Source organism: Dreissena polymorpha, chromosome 7 (genome assembly GCF_020536995.1).
Source record: "Dreissena polymorpha isolate Duluth1 chromosome 7, UMN_Dpol_1.0, whole genome shotgun sequence".
Classification (NCBI taxonomy): domain Eukaryota; kingdom Metazoa; phylum Mollusca; class Bivalvia; order Myida; family Dreissenidae; genus Dreissena; species Dreissena polymorpha.
Genome location: NC_068361.1, coordinates 59,797,283 through 59,818,670, shown reverse-complemented (window position 1 = coordinate 59,818,670; position 21,388 = coordinate 59,797,283). Strand labels below are relative to the sequence as shown.

The 21,388-nt window shown below is 36.7% G+C and overlaps 1 protein-coding gene across 1 annotated transcript; it reads left to right on the top strand.

Annotated features, from left to right (window-relative positions):
* The first annotated feature begins 1,838 nt into the window (after positions 1 to 1,838).
* Positions 1,839 to 20,175, top strand: LOC127838215 (dipeptidase 1-like). Its single transcript, XM_052365808.1, has 11 exons — positions 1,839 to 2,486; positions 3,088 to 3,235; positions 3,540 to 3,672; positions 5,598 to 5,748; positions 9,921 to 10,005; positions 10,364 to 10,455; positions 10,987 to 11,071; positions 17,513 to 17,609; positions 17,827 to 17,902; positions 18,399 to 18,534; positions 19,210 to 20,175. Exons 1-11 carry the CDS (start codon positions 2,158 to 2,160, stop codon positions 19,309 to 19,311), a joined length of 1,434 nt encoding a protein of 477 aa, XP_052221768.1. The 5' UTR covers positions 1,839 to 2,157; the 3' UTR covers positions 19,312 to 20,175.
* Positions 20,176 to 21,388: the final 1,213 nt, after the last annotated feature.

The following is a 21,388-nucleotide window of genomic DNA, read 5'->3' as shown; positions in this document are numbered from 1 at the left end:
ACCATCAACAAACGTACAAACGACAACGAAAACAACAACGACGATGAATACAACGGAAACGACAATCGACGACGCAAGTTAAACATCGGAAAGCAGAGCTGAATTAACAAACGCATTCCAATCGCCACGGACGAACCTACAATCGACTTATATTCATGACGGCGGCAATGACTTCAATGAAACATCGTTTTCGCCGCGAGCTACAACTTCAGGACAACATGGACGACACCAGATGTACAGATGGCCAACGATCAACATATGATGTTCTACACAACATTTCGATTGACATTTAAATTGTATATCAATTACTAATGTTATTTATTTCAGCAGAGATGCTTGTCAAAGAAATTATATTGTTATCCGCATATTTTCCATCATTTGAGTGTGTTTATATGAATGTAGTTTTTGTTATTTACTTAGTAATTCAATAGTTAAATTTTAAAAGATTTTTTTAAATCATAAAATATAAAAAAATCAAATTAAGGAGGAAAGTTGTGTAACATAACGCAAACAAAACGCACATTTGGGGCATTGTTGGATTTATATAATGATCGAAATTTGTACAACATGTCATACAATCTTAAATAGGCAGCCATCTGGATCAACAAATCATTAGCCTCGGGTTATAATTACCGGACACGAATATTTGCTTACCGTATGTGCCAATCTTCGGTCATTTCCGTATGTATTCGTTAGGTGTCCGTTGCATACGTGTATTTAGGTTGCAGACACGTGACTTAACAAACGGCCAATCAGAATTGTACATGTAGACACGTGACGTTACACAGCCAATCAGAATTGTACACATAACAATTATCAAAGCTTTCGTTGTTTATATCTATATTTGTGACAGTCTTACTAAAACGGCCGAACATACAAGTCGCATTATTGCTGGCTTTCGCTGGATGGGCCCATTCCGGGCTTCGCATGTATCTTGTATTTGACAAACATTTTGGAAACGTTGTGTTGTGTTAATAAGCAGAAATAAAACGCAAAGAAATCAGAAATGAACTTTGTTTGTTACTGTGTGATATCAACGAACAATACGTAATTACGTGACAGGGGCCTTTTCACAGATTTTGGCATGTATTGAAGTTTGTAATTAAATGCTTTATATTGATAAATGGATAACATTGGATCTAAAAAGCTCCGGTAAAAAATCAAGAATAAAATTAAAAACAGAAAAAGTAAGTAATCCCCAACAGGGCTCGAACCACTGACCCCTGGAGTCCTGAAGTAAAAGTCTCCCACTTAGACCACTCGGCCATCCGTGCTCATACAATGAGAAATGCAGTTTATACTAAATATAAGCAATCCTCGTATTTCCACAAAATATAACGACAACAACAGAACTCTCCAAATTATTCAATCGTTTTGCGTTGCAACTCTTATAATTTTCTAAAATGTTTAAATCGTCAAAAGATGCATATAAAGGCACAGGCTAATCAGGGACGACACTTTCCGACTAAATTGGATTTTTGCTAAGAAGAGACTTGATCTTAACTAAAAATGTCATAAAAGCGGAAAGTGTCGACCCTGATTAGCCTGTGCGGATTGCACAGGCTTATCTGGGACGACATTTTACGCACATGCATTATGCACAGTTTTTTCAGAACGCGTTATATAAAATAAATCGCGAAAGTGTGTACTTATATATTTCGATTGTTTTCGAAATACAGTCAACGTGCTGAACGTTGTAAGAATATTACTAATTGCAACCACAACGTAACAGACGCACTGATGCATACACACAATCGTTATTATCTTTGTTAAACAGACTGGTTTAAATTCAGTAAACACATCCTTAAGAGAAACTTACATTTTAGTCATATATATTAAAGCGTTATAAAATACGGTACAATTCAACAATTCAAACTACTCGAAAGATTCTGTTTATATTGTAAACATCGTAAAGGCTGGTATAAACTGAAAATATTGGGCTCCGTATTCAAAGCCATACTCAAGCCACTGAATTGTTTATTTGGATGTAAATGAGAATATCAAAATCGGCACACGTTCAGATTAATGAAACTTATACACGCGCCTAAAATCAACTAAGTGCAAGTTAACATTTATTCACAAGTATTAAAATTAGACAGCTTTGCGTTCGTCTGCTTTCATTATTGAAATATGACGTACATTTGATGAGTGTTTTTTATGGATGCTAACGGCGAAGTGTATTACGGCAATATCGGTAGTACGGCAACCGTCTGCTCGCGAACCGGCCTTTTCGGTGATTCCCGGAAGAGGATGCAGACGCGTCTCCTATACGGCGCCATCTGTGTGCTCAGCGTCATTGTGGTGGCGCTCGTCATTGCGTTAGCGGTGGTTGCCTCCAAAACGCCAGGAAGTAACGGCGCTGAGACGCCGGCGAACGGATGTCAGGCCGGCGGCGTATGGGATCTACCTGAAGTTGATTGCTCTCATGCTATTAGTGATTTGGACAAAGCGAAATGCGTCTTGGACAGCTATCCATTAATTGACGGGTATGAAGATACGAACATGTATTATTATTTGAATGTATTTTGTTCGATTGTATGTTCAGTTATAAGTAAAGCCTTCGGTGAGAAATTACTATCACATAAGTAATAAGCAAAAGCTTAATAAATGTTTATAAAACATTTCAAGTTTAATAATAAATTTCAGATATAAGATAATAAAAGATGTACCTGAGAATATCCTAACAAAATGCGTTCTAGTACTCAAATTATGTAGAAGAAAAGAAAGGCTTAGCCTTGCCCCTATTCATAAAGTCGTATGTAAAAAAACACAACTCTATTTTTTTTTTAAAGCCAATGCACTTTTCTAGAATATGCGCGCAATTATCATATTACATACATTTTTTTATTTCATTTATGTTTCGATGTTTGACATTTACATTGACACCAGTTATATTTACATACATAAAACATCGGTAATATGACATAAAAGGCACATTCATTCAGAATTATTATAAGTACAAATATCAAATATATTAATTCATTAAAATGAGGCTCATACAACAAACATTGTCAGTGTGCACGCACACACACACGCACGCACGCACACGCACACACACACGTACACAATCCTATTTACCTATTACAGACATAATGACCTACCGTACCGTTATCGACGGTTCTCCAACACTTCCGTTTACGGCGTGGACCTGACGTCTGACCTCCGGCAGGTCTGGAGTACGAATCTCTCGCATACCGACATACCCCGACTGAGAGAGGGAAAACTGGGTGCACAGGTGCGAAAAATAATTCTTATGAAGAGTTTAGACGCATGGAAAGAAATGTTTCGTATTGTCGGGAGACAAGGGGGGGTGGGGGGGGGGCAACTTTATTAAAATGAAGTGTTGATTATGTGCGCATCAACGTTACTTTAATTTTATTTTTTGCATAAAAAATGTATATTTTATTAACTGCACGTGAATCATTAAGAGCAGTTGCATAGATTTGGTGTTGAATGCAATGTATGGTGGCACTTAAGAAAGCCGAAAAACTTGGTTTATTTTGGTTTATGAACGTTTCGTTATTTTTTTCCGTTCTCAGTTTTGGGCATGTTATGTCCCCTGCAAGTCTCAGTACAAAGACGCTGTCCGCCTGTCTCTGGAGCAGCTTGACGTCATTCGGAAGTACGTCACGCGCTATCCTGACACCTTCCGGTGGGTGACAACGGCGCAAGGTAGATTTTCAACAGTAGATTTATTGTGTTTCCAGTGTCGAGTTTCCGCTACAAATCGATTAATTAAGGTGATAATTGGTTACACATTCTTGTTAAGGACCGCTTTCGCGTTAACTCGTTTGTGTTCAAAATGTAGTGAAAAAACTTTATTAGCTATATTTAATTTCTAATAAACTTATTTTGGATCCCGATTTGCACAAAATAATTATCATTTCGATTCTAACACGATTCTGATTGATTTGGTTCAAGCTTTTGGACGTGAACTATATATAGAGAATAAAATGTTGGTGACGTGGATGGAGAATGGTTATCTGGCAAGTCGGAGGATTCGGCTCACCCGATAAGATCCTCCGACGAGCCATTTAATCATTCTCCATCCACGTCACCAACCTATTATTTTATTTATCCTGTCACATTTACAATATTCATTGAAATGTTTCTAAAATATCTAGTTTTTGAGAAATTTGTGATTAAATATTAAATATGGGAAATAACACGCGCGTACAAATCATTGTGACGTCACGTCATGCAAAGCGCTTAGGCTAGCTTCCATATTGTTAAACAAAACAGAAATCGAGTTACTCGTTATTAATTTCATAAAACAAAGACGAAATTATGCTGTTTTAATTATAATGTTTAAACAAACAGTAATTAACATGTATTTGGTATTTTATTAATAGAAAAAAAGCATATCTTATTAATAGAAAATAGTAAATGCATGCGCATGCGCGGAGGTCAACTGACGGATATTCGATGTCACGTGGTCAACTAGCCTAATATCTTTTGGGATATTAGGTTACCTGGTTATCAGGCTGATTTAAAGGCCTGTGACAGGATAATTTTCGATACTCCGCCATCCTTAGTACAAAGATCACTATTTAGTGACGTCATTGAATTGAACAAACATATGATGTCGTTTTCTTTCATAAATATTTTGCAAATGACGTCACTTTCATTCAGAACAAAAATCGTTGAAACTAAATGACGTCACGTTTATTGATGCTACTGAAAAGTTGACATGCTTTAAATGTTTAAAATATGTGGGTTATGATTTAGACTCCATCGAGCGCATTGAAGGATGTCATTATTTTGTTGTACGGGGGTTTGGTTAGCTGCGTCAAGTTAATTTTCTTAGCAACGCCGTGTTTAATATGACATCCTTACTACATATACAAAATTATATAACCAGACATAACAATATAACAAAACGTTTAAATAGTTAGTGATGAACTTCAATAGTTTCTATCAAGAGTTCCAGTGCTCACATAAACATAAACAAACGGTGGGACGAACATATCCGACAATAACTATTCAAGATTACTATGACATTTAAGTCAATCAATACATTAATTCTATTTTAGTCTTTTAATGTTTCTCATACAGATGAAAACTGTCACTGGTGTGTGCTGATTGAAAAGGAAAAGGTGCTAATGATTTGAGCATTTATTGCGTTCAACAAAAAAATGCGTTTTCTGCAAGAGTAACCGAATATTAATTTTGTAATCGGTTAACCTCATAAAGAAACGGATAACCGGTTAATTGATTAACCGTTACCATCCCTACTTCTAAGTTATTTACAAAGTTTGCAATTGTCATTTTTCACCATGACCAAGATCCTTCCTATTAAATCAATATAAATTGAAAGATTTGGCCATAAAGTCAAACAAAAAGCTTTAATTAATCATAATATTTGTTGCAACTCAAATATTTAGCTTTGACATTACACGCCGGCATTCAGAGGCATGAAGGCTGACATTTTGAGCATATAAAGCACACCGAAAAATTTAAGGCTAGAAACCAGTATACTAAAGACTCAACAATTCGCGGTTATTATCAAACTGACAGCCGGTTTGCGCGCGTGTAACCTCAACAGACATCTGTCATCTGTCGTTATTTGTTTGTATAGTATTATTTTCGTGTGACAGGAATACTCGATGCATTCCAAGCTGGTCGGGTTGCCAGTCTAGTGGGTCTAGAAGGCGGCCATTCTATAGACAGCAGCCTGGCTGCCCTGAGGATGTTCTACGACTTGGGGGTACGCTACATGACCATCACACACAGCTGCAACACTCCGTGGTTTGTATGGCGTTTGATTTGCAGGTTGCCATACCATGTTGCCTCACATGATGGCTTGTAAGACCTGATTGTAGCAATATGGCATTGTTTAAAACATGTATTCACCCGACCATCTCCTTCAAGGCATTACGCAATCTATATAAATTTTAATGTATGAAGTATGGAAGTAAAAATATCTTCCTGTGTTGATATTAAACATGTGGATCTGAAATTTAAATTAAGATAATTTCTGAGAAAAACAAATAATTTTACAGGTGATTCCTTTTTCTATTAAACTTATGTCTTAATTATTTTACCTAAATACATCTGTGTGACATTCTTCGAAGATTTGATTAATACAGTTGGAATTACAAAATAAAAACACCATTATTTTGAACAAAGTTAAACCAAGTGAACCAGCAGTAGAGGAACCGTTTTATAGAACGTGGTCCTTTATGTATTGCAAGGAACACATTATCAAACAGTGTGAGCTAATACACTTGTACTTTTCATGACAACCGGAGAACCAACAGAACACAATACATATATACTTGGATTAACCAAATTATTAAAAACAAATCCAATTATTGGGGTTAAAACTTGGTTTTGAGGATTTTTCTTACCTCATACTTGTTGTAGAGTTATTTACGAAACCTTTGAGTTTGATAAAAAATAACGTCTATGCATTTCTTGTTTACTTTTATAGATATTTAACGATAACAATTAATAACCATTTAACAACTCCATGTTTAAATGAAAACTAAAGAAACAAAATCGTTGCTAACTGAGGAAAGATACAAAGAATTACGCATGCAAGCAAACACACTTGAGATGAACACGGTTTTATTTATCATTTGGTAAAGAAGTAAGACTGCTATAAATGATGTAAATAATCTCTGACTTGAAATGCATCAACGTGAGTTGTATATTTTGTGTGAACAGAGACGGGCTTAAACCATACGTTCATGTAAACTAGGGCACTCAAGCACTGTGATTTATTTCGAAACACTACCGCATTTAAATAAATAAAACATTAATTCATGTGTTTATCTTCACGATAACGAAAGTATAATTGTACATGAAATTGATATATGTATTTATGTTAAATCACAGTATGCACACCAGAAGGCTAAAGTATAAGTGTGCTAAAGAATTCAATTATTTAACCACCAGGTAAGGTCACGTTTGAATAAAAACAAATTACTATTGTGTTCTCTATATAAAATAAGCTACTTTGTCACATAGAGTATAATCGCACTCGCTGTTTAATAGTACAAGCAAAAGTCGAACACCGACCGATCTAATTGCAATACCTCGGGAGAATGCCCGGCCAGCAACCGTTCAAATGTTGTAAACGTTAAAGACCATATAAGCAGTTTGTACTTTAAGTTTATTTTATTTTCAGAGATAATAAATTCAGTATTATCTTATTATGTAATAAATCCGATTTCAATTTACGATCGCTGGTTGTAGTAAACAAGCATAAGAGATATCAAGTTAAACGGAATATCCCGAAGTTGTTTATTTAGACCTGAATATGTAAATCGAACAAACACTTGGAATACGTTTAATAAAGATCAAGGTTATTGTCAAGTTTTATTGCTGCTAGATAAATAAAGGTAACGAGTACTGCAAACAACATTTCATGTAATCGTTATCAGATTATTTTTGTTGTTGATTTATTTGCATTTTTCCATGGTAGTCAGAAAACTTCCTCACACTTTTTCTGCTCGTGTTAGCAAGTGAGCGTACATATATATGAGCCGCGTTTTGAGAAAACTGGGCTTAATGCATGTGCGTAAAGTGTCGTCCCAGATTAGCATGTGCAGTCCGCACAGACTAATCAGGGACGACACTTTCCGCTTTTATGGTATTTTTAGTTTCAATGAATTCCCCCCTTACCGAAATTCAAGTTTATGCGCAAAGTGTCGTCCCTGATTAGCAAGTGCGGACTGCACAGGCTAATCTGGGACGACACTTAACGCATATGCATTAAACCCCGTTTTCACAGAACAAGGCCCATATGTAAAAAAACGCTCGATTGGTCATTGTCGGCTAAGGTACTACTATAAAAGATCCCTGTGTACTCTTAAGTATATTACAAAAACAGGGAACCGGAAAATATACTTATAAGTAAGTTATTGCCGGTCGCCTTTGAGCATAATTTCCGTATCCGTGTTATAGTTCAGTATACTTGAGATTGCCCAGACTACTTTTAAGTCATACCTGAGTCGACCGCGACCAATTGAGCGTCAATAACTGACGACTTCCTTACTAAGATTAGAGGTCGTGAAAATGTCTGTACAGATAAAATAAAACCTGAGAACAGCGGTCAGTCAAGGAAAAGGTAACAGTAGTAGAAAGTTGAACGCTGTGCACAGTCGACCTCTTTTTAGATGAAGGTCAGTTGGAACACAGGAATATTGTCGATACAGAGCATAATAACACACATTATTTCTATTGAATAATACAAATAAATAACTTATACATTAAAATGTATACATATTGTTCAGGAGCGGAATAAGGATTTCTGGTTAGGAGGGGGGATATTGAAAGATTTGCTGGGGATCCAGGGGGCTGCTATGGGGTCCAGGGGCCCCCGTAAGCTCCACAATTGTAGTGATTTTGAAAGCTTTGACAACCACTTCTCGAGCATTTCACGCCTTATATACTTTCATCAAAGTACCTTCTTATAATGCCAAAAAAGTGCATAGTTTATCGTTTAGGGAGTCCAGGGGGCGAAACCCCCGGGAAGCTTCACGATTATAATGATTTTGAAGGCTTTGACAACCACTTCTCGAGCATGTCACGCCTTATATACTTTCATCAAAGTACCTTCTTTTAATGCCAAAAAGCGAATTGTTTATAGTTTTGGGTGTCCAAAGGGGCGAAGCCCCATCCCCCCCCCCCCTCTCCCCGCAAAATTTTAGTGATTTTGAAGGCTTTTACAAGTTTAAATAGGTGATTTAGATCTAGTTAAGTGTGAAACATCAAATTCATTGACTTTACTTTGGCGATTTTAGGAGATGGCGTATGCCGCGTCCGCCCCCACCCCCTTGGATCCGCCTATGTTGTTCAACTTATACATTTATCTCGTTCATTTTGCAAATCTTCTAGTTCGTATTGCGTTCATTTAAAGATATTTGTTAATTAAGGTCGTCATTTTTCGTTGACGTCACGTTCGATAAAAGTATTAATGGCGGATTCGCTGTTATAAACCGAAACTACAGCAGAACAGTATCGTTCTCATTCAAAGAAACAGACACCAATAGGTTATATTTTTCACAAAGTGTAACAAAATATATATCTCCACCAGAAATTCGAAATGTCATTTTTATTATAGGAGTTATACGTAAAAAAATCCACTTGCACTCATGCCCAAAGTTAGTTAAAGTTACAAATCAATTGTATGTCTACTTAGCAAAAATAAACAATCACTAATCCGTGTTTTACTTGCTCATTACATTACTTGCTAGCTTACTGTTTTGTTGACGCATTATCATCGATAAATATCTATTGATTTTGGTCACGCGCTAATTCTATGGCGTTATGACTGCGGTAGCTAATTGCTACCAATTCATGTGTTTTTGATTTTAGTGTTTACTTTTCGCAAATCGAAATGACTGTCTCGAGACCTCTGTACACAGGTGGGAAATGGCTTTCGGAGTTAAATATACTGGCAGTTGACCGCTATGGCAAGGTTGCCGTTATGCTCAGATGTTATGTAGAATAATTTACATATAATAATAATGATAATAATAAAAAAATAATAATACAAATAATAATACAAATAATAATACAAATAATAATACTATTACAAATAATAATAATAATAATAATAATTGTTATTATAATTATGATTATAATTATATACATTATACTAAAATAAATAATAAGTATTACAAATAATATTATCATTATTATCATTTTAGTGCGTGCAGAATATAAATAAATTTAAGCTTTTATAAATTATGAAAATGTACGTTAATTTATTTTAAGATAATAAATACACGTATATACACGTAACTTTAAGCATGTTGTTTTCATAATTAAACCAAACACTAGTGTAACATAAATTTAAAATAGTATAAATATTGTGTCAATAAATATGTGTAAAAGTAAGATGTTCTTTGAAAATACTTTTAAAGCCATATTTATGTTTATTTAAAATAATACATGTATTTATTTGCAAGGGCGGACAACTGGAAAATTGATGAGCCGACTTATAACATAACAGTTGACGGACCAAAATTAGGAGGTCTTACTGTATTCGGAGAGGTGAGCCAGAGTGGACAATCATGCTAAATGAATAAACATGCTTTATTATTTATATTCATACACTCTCTGAAGAAGCCACTATTGGTTCACATGAGCGAATCCGGGGGTGGGAAGAACTGTTATAATTTACGACTGTACCATGATATATGTTATCGTTATTTTCGGGACTTTGTACCCATATTGTCATGAAAATTGTAGACGGTTTTGTTTTCAAATGTTGCAATTATAAGATGGTGAATTATGGGATCAACTGCAGATCTAAGCATTTTTTAACACTTGATCAAACCGTCAGTTAGACATCTACACTATACATATCCGTGCATTCTAGGAATAACCGTTTATTATTCTTACTACACAGACAGTAATCAAAGAGATGAACCGACTGGGGATGCTGATTGACCTACCGCACGTTGCCAATGCTACCATGGTAGACGCTCTGCGAGTATCCAGGTTAGAAAATAGAAAACTAATAAACGTGCTCCAGAGTCATGGTGGCTAAAACATTCGTCAGATGTCCAAGCGTCGTACATTTATCTATTTTTAGACATGCGTAGTGTTTTCCGAGTGAGATGGTGTATGTTAAGTATGCGCCAATTTGTTTAACAAAAAATAACGTTGCAAAAGTGATTACATGTTATTTTGAAATTTTGTCCTGAAAAGTAATTTGGGCCATGATGTCAAAAAATGCTCGAATCTTACCATTCTTAATGGCGAAAATCAATCAAACAGTTAGTGCCACGTAAACACGTTCTCTTATCATACTGCTTCTTCGATATGCATGTATAAACAGACAGATTCAGGTTAAACACACACGTTTTGACATGTATAAACAGACAGATTCAGGTTAAACACACACGTTTCGACACGCCATGTATAAACAGACAGATTCAGGTTAAACACACACGTTTTGACACGCCTTTTAAAACCTGAATACTCTGACTTTACGGCTTAATATTTACTGGTATTGTTCTACATCCACAGGGCGCCTGTTATATACAGTCACTCATCGGCATTCACCATCTGTAACCACTTCCGAAACGTACAGGACTCTGTGCTACATCTTACGGTGAGGCATTCTCCTTACATTACACCTTTAAGAATGTATAATTATCCGCATTGCATCTCACGGTAAGGCGTTCTCCGTACATAACAACTTTAAGAAAGTACAATACTCCGCATTGCCTTTCACGGTAAGGCGTTATCCGTAAATAACATCCTAAGAAAGTACAATACTCCGCATTGCATCTCACGGTAAGGCGTTCACCGTACATAAAAACTTTAAGAAAGTGCAATACTCCGCATTGCATCTCACGGTAAGGCGTTCTCCGTACATAACAACTTTAAGAAAGTACAAAACTCCGCATTGCATCTCACGATAAGGCGTTCTCCTTACAAAACAACTTTAAGAAAGTACAATACTCCGCATTGCATCTCACGGTAAGGCGTTCTCTGTACATAACAACTTAAAGAAAGTACAAAACTCCGCATTGCATCTCACGATACGGCGTTCTCCTTACAAAACAACTTTAAGAAAGTATAAAACTCCGCATTGCATCTCACGGTAAGGCGTTCTTCGTACATAACAACTTTAAGAAAGTACAATACTCCGAATTGCATCTCACGGTAAGGCGTTCTCCTTATATAACAACTTTAAGAAAGTACAATACTCATTACTGAATATCACGCTAAGGCGTTCTCCTTATATAACAACTTTAAGAAAGTACAATACTCCGCATTGTATCGCACGGTAAGGCGTTCTCCGAACATTACATTTTTAAGAAAGTAGAATAATCCGAATTGCATCTCACGGTAAGGTGTTCTCCGTACATAACACCTTTAAGAAAGTACAATACTCCGCATTGCATCTCACGGTAAGGTGTTCTCCGTACATAACAACTTTTAGAAAGTACAATACTCCGCATTGCATCTCACGGTAAGGTGGTCTCCGTACATAACACCTTTAAGACAGTACAATACTCCGCATTGCATCTGACTGTAAGGCGTTCTCCGTACATAACAACATTTAGAAAGTACAATACTCCGCATTGCATCTCACGGTAAGGTGGTCTCCGTACATAACACCTTTAAGACAGTACAATACTCCGCATTGCATCTCACGGTAAGGCGTTCTCCGTACAAAACAACTTTAACAAAGTACAATACTCCGCATTGCATCTCACGGTAAGGCGTTCTCTGTGAATAACAACTTTAAGAAAAGACAAAACTCCACATTGCATCTCACGGTAAGGCGTTCGCCTTACATAACAACTTTAAGAAAGTACAAAACTCCGCATTGCATCTCACGGTAAGGTGTTCTCCGTACATGACTACTTTAAGAAAGTACAATACTCCGAATTGCATCTCACGGTAAGGCGTTCTCCTTATATAACAACTTTAAGAAAGTACAAAACTCATTACTGAATATTACGGTAAGGCGTTCTCCTTATATAACAACTTTAAGAAAGTACAATACTCCGCATTGCATCTCACGGTAAGGCGTTCTCCGTACATTACAACTTTAAGAAAATACAATACTCCGCATTGCATCTCACGGTAAGGCGTTCTCCGTACATTACAACTTTAAGAAAGTACAATGCTCCGCATTGCATCTCACGGTAAGGCGTTCTCCGTACATAACACCTTTAAGAAAGTACAATAATCTGCAATGCATCTCACGGTAAGGCGTTCTCCTTACATAACAACTTTAAGAAAGTACAATACTCCGCATTGCATCTCACGGTAAGACGTTCTCCGTACATTACAACTTTAAGAAAGTACAATACTCCGCATTGCATCTCACGGTAAGGCGTTCTCCGTACATAACAACTTTAAGAAAGTACAAAACTCCGCATTGCATCTGACTGTAAGGCGTTCTTCGTACATAACAACTTTAAGAAAGTACAATGCTCCGCATTGCATCTAACGGTAAGGTGGTCTCCATACATAACACCTTTAAGAAAGTACAATACTCCGCATTGCATCTCACGGTAAGGCGTTCTCCGTACAAAACAACTTTAAGAAAGTACAATACTCCGCATTGCATCTCACGGTAAGGCGTTCTCCGTACATAACAACTTTAAGAAAGTACAAAACTCCGCATTGCATCTGACTGTAAGGCGTTCTTCGTACATAACAACTTTAAGAAAGTACAATACTCCGCATTGCATCTCACGGTAAGGTGGTCTCCGTACATAACACCTTTAAGACAGTACAATACTCCGCATTGCATCTCACGGTAAGGCGTTCTCCGTACAAAACAACTTTAAGAAAGTACAATACTCCGCATTGCATCTCACGGTAAGGCGTTCTCCGTACATAACAACTTTAAGAAAGTACAAAACTCCGCATTGCATCTCACGGTAAGGCGTTCTTCGTACATAACAACTTTACGAAAGTACAATACTCCGCATTGCATCTCACGGTAAGGCGTTCTCCTTTAAATAACAACTTGAAGAAAGAACAAAACTCCGCAATGCATCTCACGGTAAAGCTTTCTCCTAACATAACAACTTTAAGCAAGTACACTACTCTGAATTGCATCTCCCGATAAGGCGTTCCTCTTATATAACAACTTTAAGAAAGTACAAAACTCATTACTGAATATCACGGTAACGCGTTCTCCTTATATAACCACTTTCGGGAAGAATATAATCCGTACTGAATCTCACCGTAAAAAGTTCTCTCTATATAACATATATTGGAAAGTACCACTTAAGGAAATTACAAAATTCCGCATTGCATCTCACGATAAGGCGTTCTCCTTACAAAACAACTTTAAGAAAGTACAAAACTCCGCATTGCATCTCACGATAAGGCGTTCTCCTTACAAAACAACTTTAAGAAAGTACAATACTCCGCATTGCATCTCACGGTAAGGCGTTCTCTGTACATAACAACTTAAAGAAAGTACAAAACTCCGCATTGCATCTCACGATACGGCGTTCTCCTTACAAAACAACTTTAAGAAAGTATAAAACTCCGCATTGCATCTCACGGTAAGGCGTTCTTCGTACATATACATAACAACTTTAAGAAAGTACAATACTCCGAATTGCATCTCACGGTAAGGCGTTCTCCTTATATAACAACTTTAAGAAAGTACAATACTCATTACTGAATATCACGCTAAGGCGTTCTCCTTATATAACAACTTTAAGAAAGTACAATACTCCGCATTGTATCGCACGGTAAGGCGTTCTCCGAACATTACATTTTTAAGAAAGTAGAATAATCCGAATTGCATCTCACGGTAAGGTGTTCTCCGTACATAACACCTTTAAGAAAGTACAATACTCCGCATTGCATCTCACGGTAAGGTGTTCTCCGTACATAACAACTTTTAGAAAGTACAATACTCCGCATTGCATCTCACGGTAAGGTGGTCTCCGTACATAACACCTTTAAGACAGTACAATACTCCGCATTGCATCTGACTGTAAGGCGTTCTCCGTACATAACAACATTTAGAAAGTACAATACTCCGCATTGCATCTCACGGTAAGGTGGTCTCCGTACATAACACCTTTAAGACAGTACAATACTCCGCATTGCATCTCACGGTAAGGCGTTCTCCGTACAAAACAACTTTAACAAAGTACAATACTCCGCATTGCATCTCACGGTAAGGCGTTCTCTGTGAATAACAACTTTAAGAAAAGACAAAACTCCACATTGCATCTCACGGTAAGGCGTTCGCCTTACATAACAACTTTAAGAAAGTACAAAACTCCGCATTGCATCTCACGGTAAGGTGTTCTCCGTACATGACTACTTTAAGAAAGTACAATACTCCGAATTGCATCTCACGGTAAGGCGTTCTCCTTATATAACAACTTTAAGAAAGTACAAAACTCATTACTGAATATTACGGTAAGGCGTTCTCCTTATATAACAACTTTAAGAAAGTACAATACTCCGCATTGCATCTCACGGTAAGGCGTTCTCCGTACATTACAACTTTAAGAAAGTACAATACTCCGCATTGCATCTCACGGTAAGGCGTTCTCCGTACATTACAACTTTAAGAAAGTACAATGCTCCGCATTGCATCTCACGGTAAGGCGTTCTCCGTACATAACACCTTTAAGAAAGTACAATAATCTGCAATGCATCTCACGGTAAGGCGTTCTCCTTACATAACAACTTTAAGAAAGTACAATACTCCGCATTGCATCTCACGGTAAGACGTTCTCCGTACATTACAACTTTAAGAAAGTACAATACTCCGCATTGCATCTCACGGTAAGGCGTTCTCCGTACATAACAACTTTAAGAAAGTACAAAACTCCGCATTGCATCTGACTGTAAGGCGTTCTTCGTACATAACAACTTTAAGAAAGTACAATGCTCCGCATTGCATCTAACGGTAAGGTGGTCTCCATACATAACACCTTTAAGAAAGTACAATACTCCGCATTGCATCTCACGGTAAGGCGTTCTCCGTACAAAACAACTTTAAGAAAGTACAATACTCCGCATTGCATCTCACGGTAAGGCGTTCTCCGTACATAACAACTTTAAGAAAGTACAAAACTCCGCATTGCATCTGACTGTAAGGCGTTCTTCGTACATAACAACTTTAAGAAAGTACAATACTCCGCATTGCATCTCACGGTAAGGTGGTCTCCGTACATAACACCTTTAAGACAGTACAATACTCCGCATTGCATCTCACGGTAAGGCGTTCTCCGTACAAAACAACTTTAAGAAAGTACAATACTCCGCATTGCATCTCACGGTAAGGCGTTCTCCGTACATAACAACTTTAAGAAAGTACAAAACTCCGCATTGCATCTCACGGTAAGGCGTTCTTCGTACATAACAACTTTACGAAAGTACAATACTCCGCATTGCATCTCACGGTAAGGCGTTCTCCTTTAAATAACAACTTGAAGAAAGAACAAAACTCCGCAATGCATCTCACGGTAAAGCTTTCTCCTAACATAACAACTTTAAGCAAGTACACTACTCTGAATTGCATCTCACGATAAGGCGTTCCTCTTATATAACAACTTTAAGAAAGTACAAAACTCATTACTGAATATCACGGTAACGCGTTCTCCTTATATAACCACTTTCGGGAAGAATATAATCCGTACTGAATCTCACCGTAAAAAGTTCTCTCTATATAACATATATTGGAAAGTACCACTTAAGGAAATTACAAAATTCCGTATTGAATCTCACGGTAAGGCATTCTCCTTAAATAACCACTGTCAGAAAGTACAATACTCTGTTCTGAATCTTACGGTTAGGCGTTCCTCTTATGTAACCACATTCGGAATCTAAAAGAATTCGTATTGCATTTCACGGTAAGGCGTTCTCCTTACATAACCACATTCGAACTCTACAAGACTCCGTATTGCATCTCACGGTAAGGCGTTCTCTTTATGCAACCACTTTAGGAAAGTACAAAACTCCGTATGGAATTTCACGGCAATGCTCCAATAAAAGTAAATACTACCAGAACGTGCGGGACTTTGTAAAGAATGTAACATGCATTTATCATTTGTAACCACGTTTGAAACAAACGGGACTACGTACGTTACATCTCTTGGTAATACGTCATCAATTGTAGCCACTTCGGAAACGTACAGGCCTCTACACTATATTCAACGGCAAAGCATTCATTGAACACTAAACATTCAAAAACCTCTGTAAATGTGATAGCTTTTTATTTGTTTTCATGAACAAAATAATTGATTTTCGTCAAACGTTTCTACTACCATCAAACCTTAAAATATGGCAACAATAACGTATGGCTTAAGTTAATTCAACAATAAAAATCAAACTCATACGTTTACTGGCAGTAAATTGTCCCTTCTATGAATCAATCATTCAGCTTGATAACCAGATGTGAATCGTCCCTTCCATCAATTTCTCATTGAATTCCATTATGTTAAGTAGTATGTGCTCACATCTATTATGTTATCATTCCTTTAAAAATTGGTATGTAGAAAATCGTCTCATCTATTTTCCAATTTGCTCTATATAATGTTATAATGATTGAATCCTCCCACTTCGTTATGTTCAGTCATAAATCAGCAAATGTACGAAGTAAAATTAAATCCATTGTTTACATAATTTAGCAGCAAAATCGTCGTTTCCATTAATTGTAAATGTCACCTACAACGTTAAATTGTGCAATCGTTCCTTTTATTATTCAATCCACCCTGCACATAATGGAGTTAATCCGATCTTTACAATATAAAACAGACAATCGTCACCCTCTATGATTTAATCCGCGTTCTACATTTGATAAGTTTTTAAATCGTCCCTTGTTTTTTTTATATTTAATCCATCATTTGCATAATGTAAAATGTAAAACTGTCAATTCTTTTGCTTTATCCCGCTCTTTACAACATGTTAATCAGTAAATCGCCCCTACATGATTTAGTCATCAATTCGTTAAGGTATAAATAGTCAGGTCTTTAATTCAATTTTTTATTTTAATTTTTAATGTACATGTATAATAGCGATGCCCTTTAGTTTATTCGTTCAATTCCAGAAGCGGAACGGCGGGGTTGTCATGGTGAACTTTTATGACTTGTACGTCACGTGTCCGCCACTGACGGAAAAACCGTCCAAGTTAAGTCACGTGGCGGGTGAGTAATTGAGAACATATAAACGAAATCCCTATAGGGAAAAGTTATTGAATTTCAATACATAAATGTATTTGCTTCCATTTTTGTGTATGGGATATTCACATAAAATAATTTACAGTGTTAACCAAAGAGTGTCTACAGTTTTATTCTTAAGTTATGTAGCTTGTCCATTTTAAAATGCTAAAATATTAACTCGACCATGCGTCTCATGTTCCAGATCACATAGATTACATCAAGAACATTATTGGAATCGACCACGTGGCCATTGGAGCGGACTACGATGGAATTCCCACGTAAGCTTTTTGTTGGTAGCGGTTTAACCCTAATTTAAAAGGGTCGCAAATACATTGGTTTATAACTGAAATATAATTTCCCGTAGAATAAAATTCCGATACATAAATTAAAAAAACAAAAAAAAAACCCGACTACAACAACAACAACAACAACAACAACACTAACTACACTCGGGGACTTTTCTAACGCATCACTTTTCAAACTTGAATATCTCAGTTATGAGTAAAGATATTGATTTAAAATTTTACATACGATCATTCGACTACATTCTATGCAAGCTCACAATAAAATCATTCATTCGTGACGATTGGACGCTTAAGCACGTAGGGTAATTGTGGTTCCATATTTTTGCACGGTGAAACGCGATATAATTCTAGTTTTATTTCAATTAAGTATTTTAGGTGGGTTTTTACACAAGAAAAACACGAAATTCATTTACAAAACAATAAAGCTCATATGAATATTCAGCAGCGCAATCGCGCGCTCTCATTCCAGGTTGCCTGTGGGTCTAGAGGACGTTTCCACCTACCCAGCCCTTTTTGCCGAGCTCGTTCGCCGGGGCTGGAAAGAACTGGATCTGCAGAAACTGGCCGGCAGAAATCTCATCCGGGTCTTCAGACAGGCGGAGAAGGTAGGTCACGTGCTGTGTCATGGGTAGTTAAAGACAGAGTGAGTATGTCAATAAGACTGAACGTAACAGTTCTATAGAGCTTTCAAACATGATAATACCATGTGTAATACAACGAACGGGCCACGTGGCTGCTGCATAAGGGTCTTACGACGGAGTCGCAAGGTAGCCAATAATACAAGTTTAAATAGGTAAAGCTTTCAATTATGTGTTTTAGTCAACCCCCGCTTATTGGTACATATATTGATCGGTTTCAAAAATTCAACGATTTCAAAGAAAACAATCGAAATTTGAGAGTCGTTTTACTATCGCTTGCTAGATCCGACGCCCAAAGAAAACTAGAGCCGGCGTCCAAATAATTAAATAAATTCAGTTTTTTTTTTCGTTTTATATTGGTTGAAAGCGAAACGTTTATCACTTGGTTTTCTCATAAAACGAGTGTCATGTATAATGTAATGCGGCATAGTAAAACATACATAAAATAACGTTCGTAAACGTTTTGAGTAAAGGCTTGTTTTCAACACGTTGTTGTGCTGGTACATGAGCATGAAACCAATATTCTTATTTCCAACTAAATGTACTTAAAATATGTTTATTGGTTGAAAAAACAGCAGAAACTCGAGCATATTTCGCAATTTATACCAAACGTTCACCCGATTTTCGTTCATTGGTCCGTAGGTTCGAGACGAGATGTCCTACTTACCACCTTTTGAGGACATGTTACCAGAGAGCGAGAACAGTGCCGACAAGTCATGTCGGACCAACATGAACGAATGGTGACAACAAGGTCGTTGGACGCTTAACAGAATGTGCAGCAGCCCACACTTTATCACTATGACTCTCGTATTCTGGATCGGCGGCGTTAATGACCACTATGTTCACTGAATAGCATTTTTTTTATTAAATACCGTTAATATTTTGTGGCATGCTTACTCAGATAAAAGCCATTTTCTACTTTGATATCAACCCACACATTTTCTACTTTGATATCGCCCCACATAACTGTGTCAAATTGTGATATGAAATTCAGAAATTACCTAATATGTATAAATGATGCATCATGATATATTAAGAAAACGATATCATTAGTATTTGTGTGTTATTAGTACTTTTTGTATGCTTCCTATTGTTGCCGTATCTAAAAAATTGTACATTCCCAAATGGCAGTAAAGTGCTTAGTATAATTCCAAAACATCTTTTAGCGAATACTGAGTAAAATAATACATAATTCCCCTCATTTATGAAAATAGGACTCCATTTATTAAGGCTGAAGGAACTGCAGACACAGTTGCATCTTTATCTGTCCTTAGTAGACGGTAGAAACAAACAATCAAATAAAAAACAAACTGGATAGAGCTTATTATTTGCAATGTACGATTATATATGTGGAAATGTTCAATATATATGAATTATATATGTTTCTATTTTTTTGCACGTTTCGATTGCCTCTTATTTTTTGGTTGCATTGCTTGGTGGCCGAATTCCGTGGAACAATTGATCAATTTGTGTTGGCCTTATTTTCAGAATTGCATTTTGAATATATTGAGATAAAATCCTTTTGATGCACTGTTCGATGACAAAATCCTTTTGGTAACTATTGATGTAACAGTTCCATTTTTAATATTGAATACATATACACAATTATATGAGTATTTGATACATTTTACACTTTATATATACTATATGAAACAATGCACAAAGGCTCAAGTTCATTATAAAGGGTTTGTGCCAGGGACAGTATTTTAATGACTGCTTTTCATAAAACATTGTTTTAAAACATATTTCCTTACATTCATTTGGCAGATTGTCTAACTGGTCACTAGATAAAGTGAAACAAGAAATGAAAAAACAACAACAATCAACGCACAAAACATATTCAACAATTCAACATTATTTACCCAATATTTGAGTTAAAAAAGTTAAACCTCATGTACGTTCTATAGTCGTATTCAACACTCCACCCAGAGATTTGACTTGTAAAAATCGTATACATGTCCGATTTCGAATTTGGGTCATATATGTTAAAACAAAACTAGGTCATATCTTAGAAACACCTGACAATTTTCTCTCTTTTTTCCCTCGCTACAACTCTACTCCATCCGACGTATTTGTGGTAAAGTATTGATAAAACTTGGTCAAAATGTATCTTGACAATAATAGACCAAGTTCAGAGCACTTTCAGGTGGAGTCAATCCTGATCAATGAGTCACCACATCAAATCTTAAATGAAAACTTATAACAAGGGACAAAATTGTCACAAAACCAGGTTTTCATTGTGAAAAAAAAATATGATTAAGGGAGACAACTCAAACTGAACTTTTGAAATGAACAAACAAAGTTAACCCCCTTTGTAAGTTTGTTGTGGTGACCTTGACATTGGAGATATTGACGTGATTCTTTCGTGCGACACACCGTCCCATGATGGTGAACAAATGTGCCAAATGATTTTAAAATCTCACAATGAATGACAAAGTTATGGCCAGGACAAGCTCTTTTATGGCCATTTTTGACCTTTGATCTCAAAGTGTGACCTTGACCTTGGAGATATCGACGTAATTATTTCGCGCGACACACCGTCCAATGATGGTGAACAAATGTGCCAAATGATTTTAAAATCTGACAATGAACGACATAGTTATGGCCCGGACAAGCTTGTTCCGCCAGCCCGCCAGCCAGCCAGCCAGCCCGCCAGCCAGCCAGCCAGCCAGCCAGCCCGCCCGCATTCGCCAATCTAATAACCAGTTTTTTCCTTCGGAAAACCTGGTTAAAAACAATCATTACAAGCAGCTGATTTACGCTCTGTACATAATGCAGAATGTCAATATTTTTTTTTGTATAAGGAGCGGATGATCCAAAT

Bases quoted from the DNA above. Each gene is read 5' to 3' on its own strand.
- LOC127838215 (XM_052365808.1), top strand. From the start codon at position 2,158: ATGGATGCTAACGGCGAAGTGTATTACGGCAATATCGGTAGTACGGCA. The intron at 10,006-10,363 runs GTGAGCCAGAGT...CTTACTACACAG, and splicing joins GTCTTACTGTATTCGGAGAG to ACAGTAATCAAAGAGATGAA. The intron at 17,610-17,826 runs GTGAGTAATTGA...CTCATGTTCCAG, and splicing joins CAAGTTAAGTCACGTGGCGG to ATCACATAGATTACATCAAG.